The sequence below is a fragment of the Leopardus geoffroyi genome, chromosome D1, assembly GCF_018350155.1.
Source record: "Leopardus geoffroyi isolate Oge1 chromosome D1, O.geoffroyi_Oge1_pat1.0, whole genome shotgun sequence".
NCBI lineage: Eukaryota > Metazoa > Chordata > Mammalia > Carnivora > Felidae > Leopardus > Leopardus geoffroyi.
The window spans coordinates 104,046,440-104,070,042 of NC_059329.1; the positions used below are offsets into that span (position 1 = coordinate 104,046,440).

The 23,603-nt window shown below is 40.1% G+C and overlaps 1 protein-coding gene across 1 annotated transcript; it reads left to right on the forward strand.

Moving 5' to 3' along the window:
* Nucleotides 1-7,193: 7,193 nt before the first annotated feature.
* LOC123602731 (olfactory receptor 5A1) lies at nucleotides 7,194-8,141 on the forward strand. The gene has a single exon (XM_045487198.1). It carries the CDS (start codon nucleotides 7,194-7,196, stop codon nucleotides 8,139-8,141), a length of 948 nt encoding a protein of 315 aa, XP_045343154.1.
* Nucleotides 8,142-23,603: the final 15,462 nt, after the last annotated feature.

Here is a 23,603-nt window from a genome sequence, read left to right on the forward strand (position 1 = left end):
TTTATTGTCAAATTGGTTCCCATACAACACCCAGTGCTCATCCCAAAAGGTGCCCTCCTCAATACCCATCACCCACCCTCCCCTCCCTCCCACCCCCATCAACCCTCAGTTTGTTCTCAGTTTTTTTTTCAATATATGAGATTTATTGTCAAATTGGTTTCCATACAACACCCAGTGCTCATCCCAAAAGGTGGCCTCCTCAATACCCATCACCCACCCCCTATCAACCCTCAGTTTGTTCTCAGTTTTTAAGAGTCTCTTATGCTTTGGCTCTCTCCCTCTCTAACCTCTTTTTTTTTTTCCTTCCCCTCCCCCATGGTCTTATGTTAAGTTTCTCAGGATCCACATAAGAGTGAAAACATATGGTATCTGTCTTTTTCTGTATGACTTACCTCACTTAGCATAACACTCTCCAGTTCCATCCACATTGCTACAAAAGGCCATATTTCATTTTTTCTCATTGCCACGTAGTATTCCATTGTGTATATAAACCACAATTTCTTTATCCATTCATCAGTTGATGGACATTTAGGCTCTTTCCATAATTTGGCTATTGTTGAAAGTGCTGCTATAAACATTGGGGTACAAGTGCCCCTATGCATCAGCAGTCCTCTATCCCTTGGTAAATTCCTAGCAGTGCTATTGCTGGGTCATAGGGTAGATCTATTTTTAATTTTTTGAGGAACCCCCACACTGTTTTCCAGAGCAGCTGCACCAGTTTGCATTCCCACCAACAGTGCAAGAGGGTTCCTGTTTCTCCACATCCTCTCCAGCATATATAGTCTCCTGATTTGTTCATTTTAGCCACTCTGACTGGCGTGAGGTGACTATCTCAGTGTGGTTTTGATTTGTATTTCCCTGATGAGGAGTGATGTTGAGCATCTTTTCATGTGCCTGTTGGCCATCTGGATGTCTTCTTTAGAGAAGTGTCTATTCATGTCTTCTGCCCATTTCTTCACTGGATTATTTCTTTTTTGAGTGTGGAGTTTGGTGAGCTCTTTATAGATTTTGGATACTAGCCTTTTGTGCGATATGTCATTTGCAAATATCTTTTCCCATTCCATTGGTTGCCTTTTAGTTTTGTTGGTTGTTTCCTTTGCTGTGCAGAAACCTTTTATCTTCATGAGGTCCCAATAGTTCATTTTTGCTTTTAATTCCCTTGCCTTTGGGGATGTGTCAAGTAAGAGATTGCTACGACTGAGGTCAGAGAGGTCTTTTCCTGCTTTCTCCTCTAGGGTTTTCATGGTTTCCTGTCTCACATTCAGGTCCTTTATCCATTTTGAGTTTGTTTTTGTGAATGGTGTAAGAAAGTGGTTTAGTTTCATCTTTCTGCATGTTGCTGTCCAGTTCTCCCAGCACCATTTGTTAAAGAGACTGTCTTTTTTCCATTGGATGTTCTTTCCTGCTTTGTCAAAGATTAGTTGGCCATACGTTTGTGGGTCTAGTTCTGGGGTTTCTATTCTATTCCAGTGGCCTGTGTGTCTGTTTTTGTGCCAATACCATGCTGTCTTGATGCTTACAGCTTTGTAGTAGAGGCTAAAGTCTGGGATTGTGATGCCTCCCGCTTTGGTCTTCTTCTTCAAAATTACTTTGGCTAGTCAGGGCCTTTTGTGGTTCCATACAAATTTTAGGATTGCTTGTTCTAGCTTTGAGAAGAATGCTGGTGCAATTTTGATTGGGATTGCATTGAATGTGTAGATAGCTTTGGGTAGTATTGACATTTTTTTTTTTTTTTTTTTTTTTTTTTTTTTTTATCTTTCTGCGGCACAAGAACCCGGCCGCGGGTAGTATTGACATTTTAACAATACTTATTCTTCCAATCCATGAGCATGGAATGTTTTTCCATTTCTTTATATCTTCTTCAATTTCCTTCATAAGCTTTCTATAGTTTTCAGCTTACAGAGCTTTTACATCTTTGGTTAGATTTATTCCTAGGTATTTTATGCTTCTTGGTGCAATTGTGAATGGGATCAGTTTCTTTATTTGTCTTTCTGTTGCTTCATTGTTAGTGTATAAGAATGCAACTGATTTCTGTACACTGATTTTTAAACTTTAAATAATTTTCATGGAAATAAACCATTAAGTGTTTTCTACTTATCAAGGCATTTGAAGACACCTATGAATCAACATCTTCTTAAGCATGAGTTTTCCACGTTTTGACTAAATGCCCATTGATCTACATTTCCCTCAGAAATTCTCAAAGGGAAGATCCCAAAGGAAGAGAATAAAAGTGTACTCATCTGGTTTCAGGACAGTGGTACAGCCTGAGAGGAGAGGTGATCTGGAAAAAAACATTTTCTATCACTTAAATCATCCTTCTCCTCGCCAACATCTGTTGTTACCTGAGTTGTTAATGTTAGCCATTCTGACAGGTGGTTCCTCAAAAAACTAAAAATAGAACTACCCTACAACCCAGCAATTGCACTACTAGGCATTTATCCATGAGATACAGGTGTGCTGTTTCGAAGGGACACATGTACCCCCATGTTTATAGCAGCACTACCAACAATAGCCGAAGTATGGAAAGAGCCCAAATGTCCATCGGTGGATGAATGGATAAAGAAGATGTGGTATATATACATGCAATGGAGTATTACTCAGCAATCAAAAAGAATGAAATCTTGCCATTTGCAACTATGTGGATGGAACTGGAGGGTATTATGCTAAGTGAAATTAGTCAGTCAGAGAAAGACAAAAATCATATGACTTCACTCATATGAGGACTTTAAGAGACAAAACAGATGAACGTAAGGGAAGGGAAACAAAAATAATATAAACACAGGGGGACAAAACAGAAGAGACTCATAAATATGGAGAACAAACTGAGGGTTACTGGAGGGGTTGTGGGAAGGGGAATGGGCTAAATGGGTTAGGGGCACTAAGGAATCTACTCCTGAAATCATTGCTGCACTATATGCTAACTAACTTGGATGTAAATTTTAAAAAATAAAAAATAAAAATTAAAAAAAATCATCCTTCTGTCCAAGCCCAAAGGGGCTAGTCTCTTCAGACAGAGTAAGAGACTATTCTCATGGCTAGAAAGGTTCAGGGTCACTTGGAGGTACAGGATTATCAGTTTCAGTTGAGCTTACTCAAATGTCCTTCTTTCAGTTCTCATCAAAATTCAGTATTCTCAGTTTAAGAAACAAGTGAATCAAACCTTTTTCTTTTCTCCCTTCCTCTCTCCAAACACAAAAATTAGTGATTTCCTTTGTGTGGAGTGTCTGGCCTTAAATTATTTTTTATTTGTACATGACCCTCCATAGAATCAAGGTTTTTACATTCTTATACTACATCATGCTATATCAGAGTAAATTTTAAAATTTTTAGAGGAAAAAGCCGTGTATCTAACATCTCTCTCACAGAAAGATAGTAGGTTTCTGTGGAAAGAGAATGGATTTATGAAGGGAAGATTACAATTGACCTTTCAACACATTTATGTGCAATTGCATTCCAAAGTAAATGAATGTGCCATTCATTGGTGTCATATAATCATGGGTTCAAATATTGGATCAATCTCTTACTAGCCATAAAATTTTGAGCAACTCATTTAGCTTTTCTGCATATATATACAGCTTTGCTTTCTTCTGCAGAGTAGGTGTTTATCTTGTCTTATGTGTTCTTCTGCTATCCTGAGTTCATTCATCATGTACCACCAGAAGAGATTTTGACTAGCCTTGGGGGATCAGAAGAGATGGCCACTGGGATGGAGTTTAATAACATTGCGTTCGGAGCATTTATTTGAGTATGTGTTCTCCATACCACCCCAGAGATCAATTAACTACAGAACTTTGAGGTTTGGGTGATACATTTCTTTCTCTTTCAAAAAAGACCCTCAAGGGCAAATGTAATGAAATATCTCCAAGGAGAGAGGAAAAAAATCTCTCTCAAGTTCATTTCCAATCCCAGCTTTGAAACATTTTCAACATGACCCCAACTGCAGATATTAGCAGATACCAGAGGAACTTCTTAAAGATTATATCTCTCTCTTCTCTCTGTATATTTTTCTCTCCTACTTTTCTGCTCACTAACACACATTCTATGCATCAAGTGGATATTTTTATCTCCCCTGAACAAACCAGCTCCAAGCTTGCTCTCCCAGCTCATTAGCACTTTGGGGATTGAAAGCAGTTACTGAAGCATGATTAGACTCCTTTCAACACAAAACTCAAGACGGGTATCAGCTAAAGGACAGACAGACGAGAGGAAGAGGGTGAGTTCAGTCATTCATCTTTTATTGTTTTGTCTTCTTGCTTTATAGAGCACTTTAGATCTACAAGACTATACAGATGACTAAGTTCCTTGGATTTTAGTTTTTCTCCATGTACTCTCAATTCTGTCTTTTCCCCAATTCAGCCACAATCTTACCTTACCCCTGCTTTGGTGGGCTTCCTGGACTATGTTTGAGCCCTTGCAACTAGAAAGAGAAATTAAGAGGAAATGAAATTTTGAAGGAATTGTTATGCCCTCGAACAGAGATCCAGTTATTAATAAGTGGTTTGAAAATCAATTTGGAAGGGCTGTGATTGGGGCAGACTTTACATAGCAGATTTTCCAAACACCACAGAGACCTCTCACCTCTAAAACCCTCTCTCTCTTTTCTAACTGGTGGCCTGAATTTTACCATCTGAATCTTAATTCTTGGAGTCAAGCTTTGGTGCTTTTTGAATGCTCACCTTATGTCAAGAGGGACTCTTTCATTTCCATCAGCTATTTGTACATTGTAAGACAATTTGTACATCTGTAGGACAGACCTGGAAGAAGATCTTGAGGGATTGGGCTCCTGCAGCAGTGAGAGGAGGAGGCATCATGAAGTGGAGGACAGAGCCCAGGGCAGGAATAATGGGCAGATCAGATGATCCACACCTACTCCCCAGTTTGGCCGAAACTCTTGTCATTACACCATTTTTTAATTCCATCACCAACTATTCTGTTAAACTCGGACTAAGCAGACTTAGTACTGTCTTGCAGATATTTGATAAAAGATGAGCTGAGTTGTAAATCAACTTTATCAGTTCCCATCAGTTCCTGAATGTCTTCTGTGTGCAAGGTACTATTCTAGGTGCCTGATTTTGCTGGCTTATCATATCTTCACAATGGCCTCAAAGACTAGTGTTATTCACAAAGATGCAGTTCAGCATCTGTGAGTGCAGTGAGGTCACTGAGCCTCCCAAACTCTCCTTTTCCAGCTGCTATTGTTTATACTTATATCATAGGATAGTAGGGAGTCTAGACTGAGACCAAAATGAGCCCTGCAAGTCTGCTGTGAGTGAAGATTTTCTTTCTCTGTGAAAAAAAGAAGTCCTCATGAGCAGAGTTCAGTGGCATAAAGTGCTCCCAAGAGCCCTTAAATACCTTCTGTTTAATGTTCTAGAGTAAGATTCAGGTCATCCATGGGCAAGAGTGAAACTCTGGGTATGCTTTTTCTCTTGTTCAATTTGCCCAGATTCACTTTCTGTTTCTGGGAATGGTAAATTTCATTCTTAAATGTGGAAGTTCTCCCCACTGATGGCAACATTCAAACAGACTTGCGGTTGACCTATCAACCCCTAGATCATTAAATTCTTCAACCCCTCTCCTAAACACTTGTTACAAACCTACATGTCTCATCAGTGAACTCCTCAATTCAGTAAGGTAAGCACATTTCCCCCACATAAGGGGAAGAGTTTCCAAATAAGACCCAGTTCCTTAAAGAATTCTTTAAGGAATATTCACTGCTGATAGCAATCACAGTCCCAATTAAGCAAAGTCTTATCTCAAGACCCATGAGCCTTGTGCCCATTATCTTAAGCAACCCTTCAACAACTCTGTGAAGAAGTCACTGTTATCCCCATTGTACAAACGGAGAAACTGAAACTCAGAAAGCCTAAATGAGTTGCCCAACATCCCACAGCTGGCAAGTGGCAGAGTCAGGATGAGAGCCAGGCTTATCCCGAAGCCTACCCAGAATTATAACCACCACCTTACTCCCCTCCTTTTCCTGATAACCTGAAGAGGTGCCCCCCAAAAGACCTTGAATCACATTGCAGACCTCAGGTGTCTACCTAAGGGCAGAGCTCATGTGAATGGGTGAGTGCTCCAGCAGAGCTGTTTGGTGTTACTCACTGATGGTTTGCTCCCCTCTCGCTTTTTTTCTCTCTTCCCCTATGTTCATCTGCTTTGTCTCCTAAACTCCACATATGAATGAAATCATATGGTATTTGTCTTTCTCTGACTGACTTATTTCACTTAGTATAAAACACTCTAGCTCCATCCACATTGTTGCAAATGGCAAGATTTCATTCTTTTTGATGACTAATATTCCATCATATATATACATATATATTTATATATACATGCCATATTTATACATACTATATATATTCATATATATACATTATATATGTACACATACATATTATACGTTATATATACACATATATTATAAATATATATTTATATATGCATACTATATTTATAGTAGCATTATCAACAATAGCTAAACTACAGAGAGAGCCCAAATGTCCAGCAACTGATGAATGGATAAAGAAGATGTGGCTCTCTCTATAGTTTGGCTATTGTTGATAATGCTACTATAAACATTGATGTGCATATATCCCTTCAAACCTATATTTTTATATCCTGTGGGTAAATACCTAGTAGTGCAATTGCTGGGTGGTAGGGTAGTTCTATTTTTAATTTTTTGAGGAACCTCCATACTGTGTTCCAGAGTGGCTACACTGGTTTGCATTCCCACCAACAATAAAAAAACAATTTGCCAAATCCTCCCCAACATCTATTGTTTCCTGTGTTGTTAATTTTAGCCATTCTGACAGGTGTGGGTGGTATCTCATTGTGGTTTTGATTTGTATTTTCCTGAGGATGAGTGATGTTGAGCATCTTTTCGTGTGTCTACTAGGCATCTGGTTGTCTTCTTTGGAAAAATGTCTATTCATGTCTTCTGCCCATTTCTTAACTAGATTACTTGGTTTTGGGGTGTTAAGTTTGGTAAGCTCTTTCTAGATTTTGGTACTAACCCTTTATCAGATATGTCATTTGCAAATATCTTCTCCCATCCCGCAGGCTGCCTTTCAGTTTTGTTGATTGTTTCCTTCACTGTGCAGAAGCTTTTTGTCTTGATAAAGTCCAACAGTTGCCCTTGGATTATCATTATTGTGCCAGGTCTACTCTTCTCCTTGTGGTCCATGAGAAGCATGTCCACAGCTAAGGCCTGGAATAGCTCTTCAGTAACCATGTTCATCTTCCTGGGATTTGCAGACCATCCAGAACTCCAGACCCTTCTCTTTGTGACCTTCCTGGGTATCTATCTTGTGACACTGGCCTGGAACCTGGCCCTCATCTTTTTGATCAGAGGTGACCCCCGTCTGCACACACCCATGTACTTCTTCCTCAGCAACTTGTCTTTCATCGACATCTGCTACTCTTCTACAGTGGCCCCCAAGATGCTCACTGATTTCTTCCGGGAGCAAAAGACCATATCATTCTTGGGCTGTGCTGCTCAGTTTTTTTTCTTTGTCAGTATGGGTCTCACTGAGTGCTTCCTCCTGACTGCCATGGCATACGACAGATACGCAGCCATCTCCAATCCCCTGCTCTACACAGCCATCATGTCCCAAGGCCTCTGCATACGCATGGTGCTTGGGGCATATGTTGGTGGCTTCCTGAGCTCCCTGATCCAGGCCAGCTCCATATTTCAGCTTCACTTCTGCGGACCCAACATTATCAATCATTTCTTCTGTGACCTCCCTCCAGTACTGGCACTTTCTTGCTCTGACACCTTTCCTAGTCAAGTGGTGAATTTTCTCGTGGTAGTCACTATTGGGGGGACATCGTTCCTCATCCTCATCATCTCCTACAGTTACATAGGAACTGCTGTCTTGAAAATCCGTTCAGTGGAAGGCCGAAAGAAAGCCTTCAGCACATGTGCCTCACACTTGATGGTGGTGACTCTGTTGTTTGGGACGGCCCTTTTCATGTACCTGAGACCCAGCTCCAGCTACTCGCTTGGCAGGGACAAGGTAGTGTCTGTGTTCTATTCACTGGTGATCCCTATGCTGAACCCTCTCATTTACAGTTTGAGGAACAGAGAGATCAAAGATGCCCTATGGAAGGTGTTGGAGAAGAAGAAACTGTTTTCCTAGTTCACGATTGAAAATATATTTCTCCAGAGACAAATGATCTCTGGCATCTACCTCCACCTCTGACATTGACAAGGGAGACATCTTGTGTGCATATTTGAAAATGGAGGCTCCTCCCACCAGATTTCTCACCATTCCTCATGGCCATCTGCCTACTGACCCACCATGGATAGTCAAAAGGAGGAAGAGATTACTTCAGCAAGAACATCACCCCAGGATACCCAATTGGTATTACAACAACCACCTTTTATTGGGTGCTTAATGAGTACCAGGCACAAACGTTATTTAATTAAATTATGATGCACATAGCACCATCCCCATGTTATAAATGAGGAGAGAGTCCCAGCAAGGAAGACTGACTTGCCCAGGACCATACAGGAAAAGGTTGAACCCATTCAGACCCAGGTTTTCCGAACTCCAGAGCCAGTGCTCTGCCCAAATGCTACCTTCCACATTCAACAGCAAACAACCTTGAAGTTGTACAACTGTATGACTCTTGTTACTGGCATATGGCAGAACCCAAAAAGATACACTATGTATGGTTGAGGTGAATGAGAGGAATAAGATACCTACTCCATTAAACACTCTTCCAAGACCTCCCTGTTGGATTCCCATTACAGCTACTCAATAATTTGCTAACACTGAAGGACATTACCCTTTGCCGCCATTTTTCTCTATCTCCACTACATTGGGGCCTAGAAATTCTGAACTCAGCGGAATCACATCAGTGCTCTTCTTCCCAGTCTCAATCACCGAAACCACCTAGTTGGTCAGTATCTTCTAGATTTCTACCACATCATCCTGTTCAGCACCTGACTCCATTTCATAGTATGGTCTCCTTTTCTCACTGTATTCTGAGTTCTTCTTGCTCTCTTCTATTTGAACCCATTGCTCCTATAAGATCCTTGCTTCTTTCCCTCTATAGATTAGCCCTTGCAGACCCACAGTGAGTATTATTTGCTATCATCTCAGGAAGGTATACCCCAGGCTCTCACCTCCAGGTCATTACTCCTTTATGGAAGATACTTACAGTGGCATTGATCAGCACAACCATTTCTCCTGGCAAATCCCTCTCTCATTGGTCTGTGGCTCTGTTCCCTTCCCAGCACACTGACTTTCCATTCGTGCAGGTCTAGTGGATATGCAGAAAGATTTAATTCGATTTTGTTGTTCATGTAAGTGGATTAATTATTTCCTTTGTATCTGGAAGAGTGTAAAGAATGCATGGGGAAGAAAGATATCTGTGTTAAGTCTCCTGGTTTCTCCAGTCTTCTAAATTCATTCCCACCCAAGGTCAAGCAAACTTAAAATGACCCATAGAAATAACACCCAATGGTATTACCCAATGGGTAACTTTTCCTGAAGTTCCTTTATCAGTTACCTTTATGAATATTAGAACCCATATGACATCATTGTATTGGAAAGTCTGGGGATCATTTCTACTGATGGTTGCTACACCCTGGACAGCTCTAGTTTTGTGCTTCCCCAGCTGGCTGAGGATAATGTGAGGAGGTCTTTGTGATTATTTAAAATGTAAGATCCAATGGAGGGGCCAAGAAGAGCAGACCTCAGGACCAAAAGATAGATTATTCCTTTGAAGCTTAGCATTGGTATGCTTGAATTCTGGGTTTTTTTTTTAATCCAAATGAATACAACTTGATTAAGGATAATTATTCTTTCTTCCTAAAAGAAGTGATTCAATTTATGAAAATTATGGGAAAAGGTTTACTTAAAGAAAATCTTTATTCAATATCAGATCATCTTACCTTCTTCTTTAAGTTCAAACATACACACATCCCCTTTGTTTTTCCTTATGTCTTATTTTGCAACCAATCTTAGTTCATATACCATAGACCTCCACGTGACCTCATGAAGGAGCTTTACATGTAAGCTTTACACATAAGTACATGTAAAATGTGGCCTCTACATAGTTTGATCTGAGGAATCTGAGTGTATTAGTTTACTATCAGTACTGTAAACTAATTGCCACAAACTAAGTGGCTTCGAACCACATATGTTAATTATCTCAATGTTCTGTAGGTTAGAATTTTGACAAAGGTCTCACTGGGTTGAAATCAAGGCATCAGCAGAGTTGTGTTCCTTTCTGGAAGCTCTAGGATAGACTCCATTTCCTTGCCTTCCCCAGCTTCTAGAGGCCACCTGCATTCTTTAGCTGGTGTTTCCCTTCCTCCATCTTCAAAACCAGTGATGTCACATCTATGCTGAGCTGGGAAAGGTTCTCTGTTTTTTTTTTTTTTAACTATGTTTTTTTTTATTTAACTATGTTTACTTTTAATTCCAGTGCAGTTAACATACAGTGTTATGTTAGTTTCAGGCGTACAATACAGTGATTCAACAATTGCATACATTATTCAGTGCTCATCATGATAAGTGCACTCTTAATCCCCTTCACCTATTTCCCCCATTCCCTCACCCACCCACCTTCCCTCTAATAACCATATGTTTGTTCTCTATAGTTCAAAGTCTGTTTCTTGTACTCTCTCTCTCTCTCTCTCCATCTCTCCCTGCCTCCCTCTTTTTCCCTTTGCTCCTTTGTTTTGTTTCTTAAATTCCTCATAGGAGTGAAATTGTATGGTATTTGTCTTTCTCTGTCTGGCTTATTTCGTTTAGCATTATACTCTCTAGCTCAATCCAAACTGTTGCAAATAACAAGATTTCATTCTTTCCTTATAGATGAGTAATATTCCATTACACACACACACACACACACACACACACACACACACAAACACCCTATCTATTCATCTACCCTCAAACAGTTAAAAATGAAACTACTGTATGATTCAGTAATTGTACTACTGGGTCCTTACCAAAAAAAAAAAAAAAAAAAAAATACAAAAACACTAATTCAAAGGGATACAAGCACCTCTATGTTTATTGTAGCATTATTTACAATAGCCAAGTTATGGAAACAGCCCAAGTGTCCATTGATAGATGAGAGGTTCTCTGCCTTTAAAGACTTTTGTGATTATATTTTGCCCACCTGGATAATCCAGGAAAACTTCCTTGTTTCAAGGCCCATAATTCAATCACATCTGAAAAGTCCCTTTTGCCTGAAGGATAATCTACTTATGGGCTCCTGGTATTCAGATGTAGGCATCTTTGAGGAGCCACGCTTCTGCTTATTTAGTTCTATTAATACCTATCACTTGATTTGAGCTTATGAGGCCAGCTCTCAAAAACATTCATGAGTTCCCCATGGCCCTCAAAGTTAGTCTTTAACATGCATTATTAAGTCCCTTTTGCTTTTCAATGTAGTCCTGCTTACCTCTATAGCTTTTCACCCCCGCCCTAACACTTTGGGATCTGGACAGCACTGTCACATGACAACAACAACTCCTTGTCTTCCTCCCCCTCTTCTTCTTCTTCTTTTCTTCTTCTTCTTCTTCTTCCTCCTCCTCCTCCTCTTCCTCTTCTTCCTCTTCCTCCTCTTCCTCCTATTCTTCCTCAACTACTTCTTCTTCTCCTCTTTCTTCCTCTTCTTCTTCTTCTTCTTCTTCTTCTTCTTCTTCCTATTCATCTTCTTCTGCTGGTTCTTCTTCTTCTGCCTTGAGCTCTTTACACAATGAATTTTCTCTTTCCTCCATACCCTTTTCAGTTAACTAATGGCTTCTCATCTTTCAGGTCTCTGCTCAGGAAGCACTTCCTCCATGAAGATTTGCCCACCCTTTTCCCAAATCCAAAACATAATCATTTACTCAGTCGTTGCACTAACATGACTGTTTGCAATTGCTTGATCTGTAACTTGTCCTATACACTAGACTATAATTTCCTTGAGGACAGAGACTGACCCTTGTTCACTGTTGTTCTCCCAGAACCTAACACAGTGGCATATAGTAGGCATGGAATAAATATTTGTTTAATAAATGAACGATTCACTGTTCATAGTAATTTTGGCTTTTGCTGAGCATAGTGCTTATATTATTGCCTTGTGGTATGGCTAACAAGGTTTCTTATGGATTTATTTCAATGAAAGAGAGATTGAACAAAATTAGACCCCTCTTCCCATCTATTACTCTTTTTAAAAATGTTTTAAGAAAGCTTTTTTTTTAAAAAAAAAAAAAAAAGCTTATTTATTTATTTTGAGAGAGACAGAGAGTGAGAGTGGGGGGAGGGGCAGAGAGCGAGAATCTCAAGCAGGCTCCGAGTTGTCAGCACAGAGCTGGACACGGGGCTAGAACTCACAATACTGTGAGATCATGACCTGAACTGAAATCAAGAGTCAGACGCTCAACTGACTGACCCACCCAGGTGCCCCAAGGGAGCTTTTAATTAAACTGCTACTCATAACAATTCAAAACTTGGTAGCACTAATTTTTGTAAGTATAACACAACTAGAGACAGTTAAAGAGGAAAGCAAAAACCAGAGCATCTGCACAAATAAAACACCCTATACATCAGTCCTCAATCACTTTCCATCTTTGCTGTCTCTAAGCATCATTTATTTAAGCCCATACAGGATTGCTTAATTGCAGTGAGAGGTGTGCTACCATGTTCCTGGCTTGAATGGGCTTGCATCTTCAATCAGGTATCAAAGCACCTATTTCCCTAATCTGAGAAATCTAACCCAGTTTGTGCCCAAAAGCAAGTGTGAGCCCACCCTGAAGCTTCTTCAGCCTCCCCTGCCCCCTTTCTCTCTAACCATAGACAACAGGGAAAAGAGACCACTGGATCACAAGGTGAATCTACTGTTTCCAGAACAAAACACTCTGGAGGTCATTTTTCTCCGTCTCATGCAGAAATCTTCCCTCTCTGAAATGTGGCTCCTTCCCCCTTAGAAATGAAAAGCTGACTTAACTCGGTGAGAGGACGAAGGGATTTTATAAAATATTTACAAATCCAATTTTGCCAGAAACACTTTGTGGAACATATTTAAACATTAAATAACCTTTTTTTTTTTTTTTAAGTTTTGAGGCAGAGATAAAAATCTCCACTTTTTAATTTTTACTCTTTCTAGTTTCAAAATATTTTATCCTAGTTTCAAAATTCAAAACATTTTAACTCTTTGTAGTCTCAAATATGCATTCACTGTACAAAATAAAGCAAGTTGCAAAAAAGTGAAGTTATATGCTTTTTAAAAGTTAAAATGCTACATGGCAATTAGAAAAGATAGATAAATATTTATGAAGGCTTGGAATAGAAAAATCTCTCTAAACTTAATGCTCAAAGCAAACCATGAAGGAAAAAAAAAAAGGATGGGTTTGACTACAATAGTGTTAAACTCTGTATGACAGGGGTGCCTGGGTGGCTCAGTTGGTTAAGCATCTGACTTCAGCTCAAGTCATGATCTCGTGGTTTGAGTTCAAACCCTGCATCTGGCTCTGCACTCTCAGCACAGAGCCTACCTCAGATGCTCTGTCTCCCTCTCTCTATCTGCCCCTCCCTCACTCTCTCTCTCTCAAAAATAAACAAGCATTAAAAAATTAAAAAATAAAATAAAATCTGTATGGCAAACAAAACATAAAGAAAATTAAAGGACCATATGTTTAGCCAAGGAAAATATGCATGCCACCTATAGTAGACAGTAGTTTTATAGGGGCTCCTGGGTGGCTCAGTCGGTTAAGCATCTGACTTCAACTCAAGTCATGGTCTCACAGTTTGTGATTTTTGAGCCCCACGTGGGGCTCACTGCTGTCGGTGCAGAGCCTGCTTAGGATCCTCTGTCCCTCTGTCTCTCTGCCCCCCGACTCTTGTGTGCTCTTTCTCTCAAAAATAAACATTTAAAAAATAGTTTAGGTAAATGTCTCTTACAAACAAAATTAGAAAAAGATAAACCAATAGAAAAAAATGGGCACAGCTATGAGCAAGCAATTCGCAAAAGGAGAAACACAAATGGCTAATAAGTTGGTGAGAAAATACTCGACTGTAGTAATATTCAAAGGAATGTAAATGTGGGTGCGCCTGTTTGACTCAGTCTGTGGAGCATGGGACTGTGGATCTTGAGGTTGTGAATTCGAGCCCTAGTCCCATGTTGGGTGCATAAGTAACTTAAAAATATAATCTTTAAAAAAAAAAAAAGGAAATGAAAATGTAACCATGAGAAAATTTTTTGTTAGAAAGACGGGTTAAAAGTAACCATAATACTGAATGCTAACAAAGGTACAGGAAAATGGGCCCTCTCCTATACAGTTGGTAAAAATATAAATTGTACTTTCTTTCTAAAGGTTAGTTTGGCAATGTGTGTTAAAAAAATCATTAAAATGTACATGCTTTTGCCCTAAGTATTGTCCTTCTAGGAATGGATTGTAAGATATTCACACACATCCAAGGATGTTTCATTGCAATGTTTTGCATGATGGCAAAAGTTGAAATGACCTTGTGGGCCTTGAAAATCAAACCTTGTTTTCTAATCTAGGTGTCTTTCTTCCCTGTAACTGGCCATAACATGAATTAAGAACAAACTTCTCTCTACCTTTTTTACGATTTATTTTAGCTATTTAGAAAATGTCCAATTCCATATTCTGTTTGTGAAGCAAGTGAATTAAAATGTTCATATTCTGTTAAATTAAAATCTGTATCAAATTAAAATTAAATATTTATTTAATATAATTAAGTGGTTTGCTAAATTAAAATTTCAATGTATATTTAACTAGTAAGTTGCTTTTCTTATGAGTCTGTCATCTTCTATTGCTTTTTATAGGCATATGCTTCCTCCATAGAAAAGATATTCTTCACTTCTGCCTTAAATACTGCACATTTTTAATAAAACCCAGAAAATATTCTAGGGAAAAAAATATTATAAAAAAAAATTTTTTTTTAAATTCTATGGAAAACCTGTGTATTTTGTGCTCCATTACCGGAGGGCAAGGTCACAGTGTGCCGGGAAGAGAATATGGGCTCATGATGTAAGGACTCTAGTGCAAAGTGTCCTTCTAATTTGTGAGTGTCAATGTCCATCAAATCATCTGTGAGTGGATGGTTTGCAGGATTTAATATGTTAACAAATGCAAAATGCCCAGCACTTGGCAAACAATAGAAACTCAATGCTTATGAGAATCTCTGTGCTGACAGGTTATTTGGAGGTGAAGAGGGCAGGGTTTTCTATGATCAGGTGTTTATCCTGTGCTGGGTCTTTCAGATCCTCCTGTGTATTTTCCTCATGGACCACAAAGGAGAATCCCACGATTGATAATCTCTGGGGAATCTGAGAGTCTGACCAATGGGATGGAGATTAATTTACTCTGCTTTTAGAAAATGTAAGTGAGGGGCGCCTGGGTGGCGCAGTCGGTTAAGCGTCCGACTTCAGCCAGGTCACGATCTCGCGGTCCGTGAGTTCGAACCCCGCGTCAGGCTCTGGGCTGATGGCTCAGAGCCTGGAGCCTGTTTCCGATTCTGTGTCTCCCTCTCTCTCTGCCCCTCCCCCTTTCATGCTCTGTCTCTCTCTGTCCCAAAAAAATAAATAAAAAACGTTGAAAAAAAAATTAAAAAAAAAAAAAAAGAAAAAAAGAAAATGTAAGTGAAATGTGTCCTCTATACATCAGGGAGTGATGAATTTATGAAGCCATGGATTTTGAATTCTGCAAAGCCCTCCTTCACAGAGACACCCAAGTGGTAAATGCAGTGATTCACCTACAAGAATATAGAGATCCATCTCCCCAAACACACCCCTAACCTTGGACTTTGAAAACCCCTTCTCTGCTGTCCAAAGTTGCAGGTGTTAACAGGCACTAGAAAAGAGTTTCTTTAAAAGTTTACAATTTCTCCCCAATCTCCTTCTGTCTTATCACTTCTAGTGTCTGCCCACAAACACACCTTACTGGGTCCAGGAGGATGGATGACTAAGGCAGCTTCAAGTTCTAGTAGCCTCATTAGAGACGAACTGAGGACTGGAAGGAGCTACATGTGCCTGATTAGACTGTATGCAAAGCAGAGTCAATCCAAGCATAAAATACTTAGGGAACAGATTGGTGGGAGGGCGAAGGAGAGAGGGGGTACCCACAGCCAGTTGGCTTTTGCTGTGTGTGCATGTACCAGGCAGTGTTATTTATGAGCCTCCTGAGAACCATAAGATTCAGCCAGAGAACAGAAACTTCTTTAGCATCTCTTCTCCATGCATTACTCTAGACTTTATGCCTTTCTATAAACTCAACCCAGATCTTTCCTTTTCCTCTTCTCCTCTGATGACATCCTCTGATGGGCATCCTGAGCCATGTTTGAATCTTTGCTCCAAGGAAAAGAAATTTAAAAAAAAATCCCAAAGAGGTTTCTTGCTTTCAATCCCTACCTAAAAACAATCAGGAGTGACATATATCCTATGCACAAGGGAAGTCCCCAAACTCCAAACTCCCCCCTTATTGGCAATGTTGATGCCTGGTATTCTACCATCTGAAACTCATCTGTTAGTTGAAGGCTTGTCCCCTCTTACAACGCCCCCTCTTTAAACTTTCCCCGTTTAACAGAGGTTACTTTACTCTGTGAGTTTCATAGACATGTGTACAGTAAGGCTCTGAGAGAGAAAGGGGAAGGCTCTGAGCACCTGGGAAGTTAGGAAGAGGACAAATTCCGGACCAGAAGAGGGCGCACTCACAGACAGAAAACATGATCCCCAGCCTGACGCAGGTCTGGTTACTTACATTGATAACGACTTTTGCCATTTCACTTTCAGGGTCAAGACACCTGTCAGACCAAAACTGTCGACCCAAATGGTCGAGCCGCCAAGTTTTAAGACATTTGAAACCGACCAGAGCTAATTCAGCGAGGTAAGATGTGTAAAACATTCTGGGTCTTGCACACCAACAAAATTGTATCTGTTTTATTAGTTCTGGTGTTGTCTAATTGGAAAAGAATCATTCCCCAGATGCCTCCCACCATTACCCCCACAGTATACATAAAGGAATCAATGTTTCCCTATGACTCAGGGAGCATTGTGTTAGACACCACACTCACTGTTTTATGTAATTAGCGCCATAACCTGTCAGATGGGTATTTCTCAGATGATCAAGGTTCCAGTCCCAGAGCCTCGAGTTGCCAACTGACAATTTATGGATGTCATTGTGCTGTCACATCCCCTTTCTCTAAATCTACTGAGGGAATGCTATTAATTTTAAATTCACAAATATTTAATTTCACATCCACTTGGCACAATAGGTGTGGGAATTCATTATATATCTATATATAATTTGTGTAATTTGTGTTTGGTCCCCATCTCTCTGTGTGGTTCTGAGTGCAGACTGAATTCTCTGTTTTATCGTGAGGGCAAGGACCTTCTCCCCTGACTCAAGGAAAGAAGAGTCCTCTTCTAAGTTCGGAGAGTCTCTATACCTTGACAATAAAAGTTCAGGAATTCCCATTATATCAAAAATCCCTGATGATAAATCATTCTAATTTGTTTGTAAAGTAATACTCAGGGTAGTATATCCCTATTCCTCTCCTTCTGGTATCAATTTATTGAATAAAAAATAGAATTTATGGTGGCAAAAAATCTTACCCTTAAATTGTGAATGTTCTTTCTCAAGGGTACTCACTAGACCGAATTTTTTTTCAAATTTTTAAAAATGTTTATTTATTTTTGAGAGAGACAGAGACAGAATGCGAGTGGGTTAGGGGCAGATATAGAGGGAGACACAGAATCGGAAGCAGGCTCCAGGCTCCGAGCTGTCAGCACAGAGCCTGATGCAGGGCTCCAACTCACCAGCTGTGAGATCATGACCTGAGCCGAAGTCGGACATTCAACCGACTGAGCCACCCAGGGGCCCCCCTCTAGACCAAATTTTTAAGATAAAAGAATGATCAAAAAGAGCCCCTTGCTTGATGCTTCAGTCTCAAGAAGACTAAATCCCCAACATCGCCTCTAAAACACCTTCCTCTGAACTTGCATATCTCCCATAAGGGACTCATTTTTTCAAGTGTTTAGCACTTGAAAGTGTTTAGCTCAAGTGTTTAGCACTTGTCAACATGGAGTCACATGACATACTCCATCCATGTCCAAGAGCCACCATTGGGAATATGCACCTTTAAAGAAGCACTTGCTCATTGACTGTAATTTTATTATAAGCTTTACATACATCCTCTGAAACAGGAGTCTAAATAGCCTCATGAGACAAGCAATATCATTCCCACTGGACAATAGAAACTGAGTCTCAAAAAAGAACCTGTTGTAGGAAATGCAAATGACAGCCACAATGAGATATCACTTCACACATGTTAGAATGGCTAGAATAAAAAGCACAAGAAACAACAAGTGCTGACAAGGATGTGGAGAAAAGGAAGCCTTGTGCACTGTTGGTAGAAATGTAAATTGGTGCGATCACTGTGGAAAGCAGTATGGAGGTTCCTCAAAAAATTAAAAATAGAAATACCATATGATCCAATAATTTCACTACTGGATATTTACCCAAAGAAAATGAAAACACTAGCTCAAAAATATGTACCCTATGTTTATCACAGCACTATTTACAATGGCCAAGATATGGGTGCATCCCAAGGGCCCATCAACAGATGAATGGATAAGGAAGATATGATACACACACACACACACACACACACACACACACACACACACACAGGAATACTACACAGCCATAAAAAGGATGAGATCTGGGGCGCCTGGGTGGCGCAGTCGGTTGAGCGTCCGACTTCAGCCAGGTCACGATCTCGCGGTCCGTGAGTTCGAGCCCCGCGTCGGGCTCTGGGCTGATGGCTCAGAGCCTGGAGCCTGTTTCCGATTCTGTGTCTCCCTCTCTCTCTGCCCCTCCCTCGTTCATGCTCTGTCTCTCTCTGTCCCAAAAATAAATAAACGTTGAAAAAAAAATTTTTTTAAAAAAAAGGATGAGATCTTAGCATTTTGCAACAACATGGGTAGACTTATTATGCTAAATGAAATAAGTCAGACTAAGACAAATACCATATGATTTCACTTATATGGGGAGTGTAAAAAACAAAACAAATGGGGGCGCCTGGGTGGCTCAGTTGGTTAAGCATGGGACTTCAGCTTGGGTCACAATCTCACAGTTCGCGAATTCAAGCCCCGCGTCGAGCTCTGTGCTGACAGCTCAGAGCCCAGAGCCTGCTTCGGATTCTGTGTCTCCCCCCTCTCTGCTCCTCCCCAACTCATGTTCTGTCTCTCTTTCTCAAAAATAAATAAACATTAAAAAAAATAAAAACAGGGGCGCCTGGGTGGCGCAGTCGGTTAAGCGTCCGACTTCAGCCAGGTCACGATCTCGCGGTCCGTGAGTTCGAGCCCCGCGTCAGACTCTGGGCTGATGGCTCAGAGCCTGGAGCCTGTTTCCGATTCTGTGTCTCCCTCTCTCTCTGCCCCTCCCCCGTTCATACTCTGTCTCTCTCTGTCCCAAAAATAAATAAACGTTGAAAAAAAAATTTTTTTAAATAAATAAATAAATAAATAAATACAAACAAACAAACAAAAACAAATGAACAAACAAAAAGCAAAACCAGACTCAAATCAGGGAAAAGTCTGATAGTTGCCAGAGGAGAGGGGAGATGGGGGATGGGCAAAATGGGTTAAGGGGAGTGGAGGTACAGGCTTCCGGTTATGGCATGAGTAGGTCACGGGGATAAAAGGTAGAGGATAGGGAATATAGTCAATGGTGTTGTAATGGCGTTGTGTAGTATCGTATGGTAGCTACACTTGTGAGCATAGCATATCGCATAGACTTGTCCAATCACTATGTTGTACACCTGAAACTAATGTAACATTGTGTGTCAACCATACTTCAATAAAGAATAAAAACTGGAAAAAAATCTGTTGCCATATTTGTAGCCCAAAGTTACACAACTGGTAAAGGGCAGTTAGAAGTAGAAACAGGGAGCATAGTAGTCTCCAAAACCCACCCAACAGGAAACCACTACTCTCTAACTCTCCTTTTCTGCCAACCCAGAGGGCTGAAACAACACTCAGCTTCCACCCATGCCTTCCTTCCCATTCTGTGTCCCTTAGGATCAGGTTTGCATCATGGCCTGACATCAATCCCAATCTTCCCTGGCTCCCTCTATATTTCCTCTCACATTTCCTTTAGTAAAGGAGTGTCCTTTACTAAAGCCCTTGCATGTTCAGTCCTGGCTTGGAGTCTGCTTCTTGGAAGACCTGGATTAACAGAACTGCATTGTTCATAAAAGCTCCAAATAGTAAACCGTCTAAGCATCCATAAAGATGTGGACAAATAAGGGGATACGTTATGCACTGGAATATCATACTGTGATAAGTGTAAACAAATTATAGCTACATGCAACAACATGGATTGATCTCACAGGCATACTGTTAAACAAAAATGCCAAATACAAAATAAGACCTACAATATGATCTAATGCACATAAAGTTCGAAAACAGACAAAATTAACTATATATTTTTTAATGTCTATTTATCTTTGGGAGAGAGAGAGAGCACGAGTGGGGAAGGGCAGAGAGAGAAAGAGAGAGAGACAGAATCTGAAGCAGGCTCCAGGCTCTGAGCTGTCAGCACAGAGCCCAATGTGGGGCTTGAACTCACAGAGTGCGAAATCATGACCCGAGCCCAAGTTGGACACTTAACCTACTGAGCCACCCAGGTGCCCCCAAATTGACTATATTTTTAGTGGATGCATAAGTAGTTTTAAAAAAACACATGCAAGTGATTACCATAAAAGTCAGGATTGTGATCAGTGTTAGATGGGGGCAGTGGTCAGGGTGTAACACACTAGGGCTTCTGAAGTGCTTAGCAATGTTCCATTTCTTGATCTGGATGATGGTTACAAAGAGTTGGTTCTATAATTATGCCTTATAGAAAGTATGCTATAGTTTACAATAAAAGGTTTTTTTAAACCAGATCATGCAGACAGTCTAAATACACAGTTAAAAGAGACTGCAGAGTGGATTTTTTTTAAAGACCCAACTATATGTTTTATACAAGAAACCTACTTTAAATATAAAGACACAGATTAAAAGTAGTATACAATGGAGAAAAATATACCAAAAGAAAACTGAGGTAGATACATAATTTGAGATAAAGTTGACTTCAGAACAAAGGAAATTATCAGAGATTAAAAGAGCATCTTTATAATGATGACGATAAAGGGGTCAATTCTCCCAGTATGTAACAATCATTAATGTGTATGCCCTTAACAGCAGAGTGTCAAAATAGATGAGGCAAAAGCTGATAGAAATACAAGGAGAAATAGACAAATCCAACATTATAGTTGCAGCTTTAATACCCCTCTATCAGCAATTAATGGTCCAATAGGCAGAAAATCAGTCAGGATACAGTTGATTTAAGTAGCACCATTAATCAATTGGATCTAATTGGTATTTATAAAATACTTCATCCAACAACAGCAGAATACACATATTTTCCAAGCTCACATGGAACATTCACTCAGACCACATTCTGGGCTGTAAAACACACCTGCAAAGATCATACAAGGTACACTCTCAGACCACAGTGGCATTAAACTGGAAAGCAAGAACAAAAAGATAGATGGAAGAATTCCAATATATCCACATGTTGCTTGGTAACTTTTAATTTAATAACTCCCAATGCATCTGCAACTGCCAGCTTCCCCATTGAAAATTATATTTCCTGCAAATATCTGACACTATTCCCTTTGCTGATTATTATATGAGACTTCCAATACAGTGTCTAAGGGAGCAGTGTGGACTGTGCATGCGTCTGGGAAAAGAGGAGGAGAGCAGTGAAGATGGGGAACTGGCAGACTCCCCTTTCTAATGCAAAGGTAGGTGAGGCTGCCTGAAGACACAATTTCAGGCAACTTAGCATAGCCCACAGGCGATTTTAGGATTTCAGTACCATTCAGCCTCCAATTCCTGAAAGGTACCAATATCCACGTGTGATTCTTGTACTATTTGTCCATTTCAGCTAAAAGCCTTAGTCTGATTAAGATCTCCTGTCTCTTATGTAAAATACTAGACTTCTCAAGACACATTCGAATTAGAAGTGATTTTTTTTTTTACTAAAACTCCTTCCCCAAATATTCACCGAGCGAGCACCTACAATATATAGAAAAATAACTGGCACAGACTTTCTCTAAAAAAGAGATTAAAAGCTAGCTGGACACAGGGAGAGAAACGCAATTATATAGTGCCATTAACATTATGGTGGTATTAATACCTTATGCTTGTATAATGTTTTCAAGTTTACAATGTGCTCTCATATGAATTGTCATTTAATGGATTTATGCAGAAAGAAAAGTGAATGGGGAGGGCATTCTTTTAGGATGAGGCTGGAGATGAAGTGAAAAAGAACAAGTACTTGTTGAGTAACTACTGTTTATCAGGCACTGGCCATCTATCTGTCCATTCACCTATTCAAAAAGAATCACTGAATAACTGATATATGCCAGGTAGGAGGCAGGGATACAAAGGAGGTTAGGAAACAAATTCTCTGCCCTCAAGGAATTTATATTTGGAGGAAGAGGCAGAAGCAAATAGATGCATAATGATAGGTCATAAAAAGTGCTAGGTTATCACAAGTAAACTCCACTGCAGAGTAAGCCTTATGCTTCCTTCCCCTTCCATAGCCAAGGATTTGGACGTGCACAAAGGTTAAGTTTCTGAGTCACATGGTCAACATTTAAAATGCTCGAACCTGAATTCAAAGGCTGTGGTTTTTTGAACAAACTGCCTCTGGGTTCCATAATGCAGCCCTGAGGTTACAAGATAGAAAGGTCACCATTCTTTAGAGAAATGTCTATTCATGTTTTCTGCCCATTTCTTCACTGGATTATTTGTTTTTCGGGTGTGAAGTTTGGTAAGCTCTTTATAGATTTTGGATACTAGCCCTTTGTCCGATATGTCATTTGCAAATATCTTTTCCCAAATAAGGAGACTATAGATGCTGGAGGGGATGTGGAGAAACAGGAACCCTCTTGCACTGTTGGTGGGAATGCAAACTGGTGCAGCCGCTCTGGAAAACAGTGTGGAGTTTCCTCAAAAAATTAAAAATAGACCTACCCTATGACCCAGCAGTAGCACTGCTAGGAATTTACCCAAGGGATACAGGAGTACTGACGCATAGGGGCACTTGTACCCCAATGTTTATAGCAGCACTCTCAACAATAACCAAATTATGCAAAGAGCCTAAATGTCCATCAACTGATGAATGGATAAAGAAATTGTGGTTTATATACACAATGGAGTACTACGTGGCAATGAGAAAGAACGAACCATGGCCCTTTGTAGCAACATGGATGGAACTGGAGAGTGTGATGCTAAGTGAAATAAGCCATACAGAGAAAGACAGATACCGTATATTTTCACTCTTATGTGGATCCTGAGAAACTCAACAGGAACCCATGGGGGAGGGGAAGGAAAAAAAAAAAGAGAGAAAGGTTAGAGTGGGAGAGCGCCAAAGCATAAGAGACTCTTAAAAACTGAGAACAAACTGAGGGCTGATGGGGTGGGGGGAGGGAAGGGAGGGTGGGTGATGGGTATTGAGGAGGGCATCTTTTGGGATGAGCACTGGGTGTTGTATGGAGACCAATTTGACAATAAAT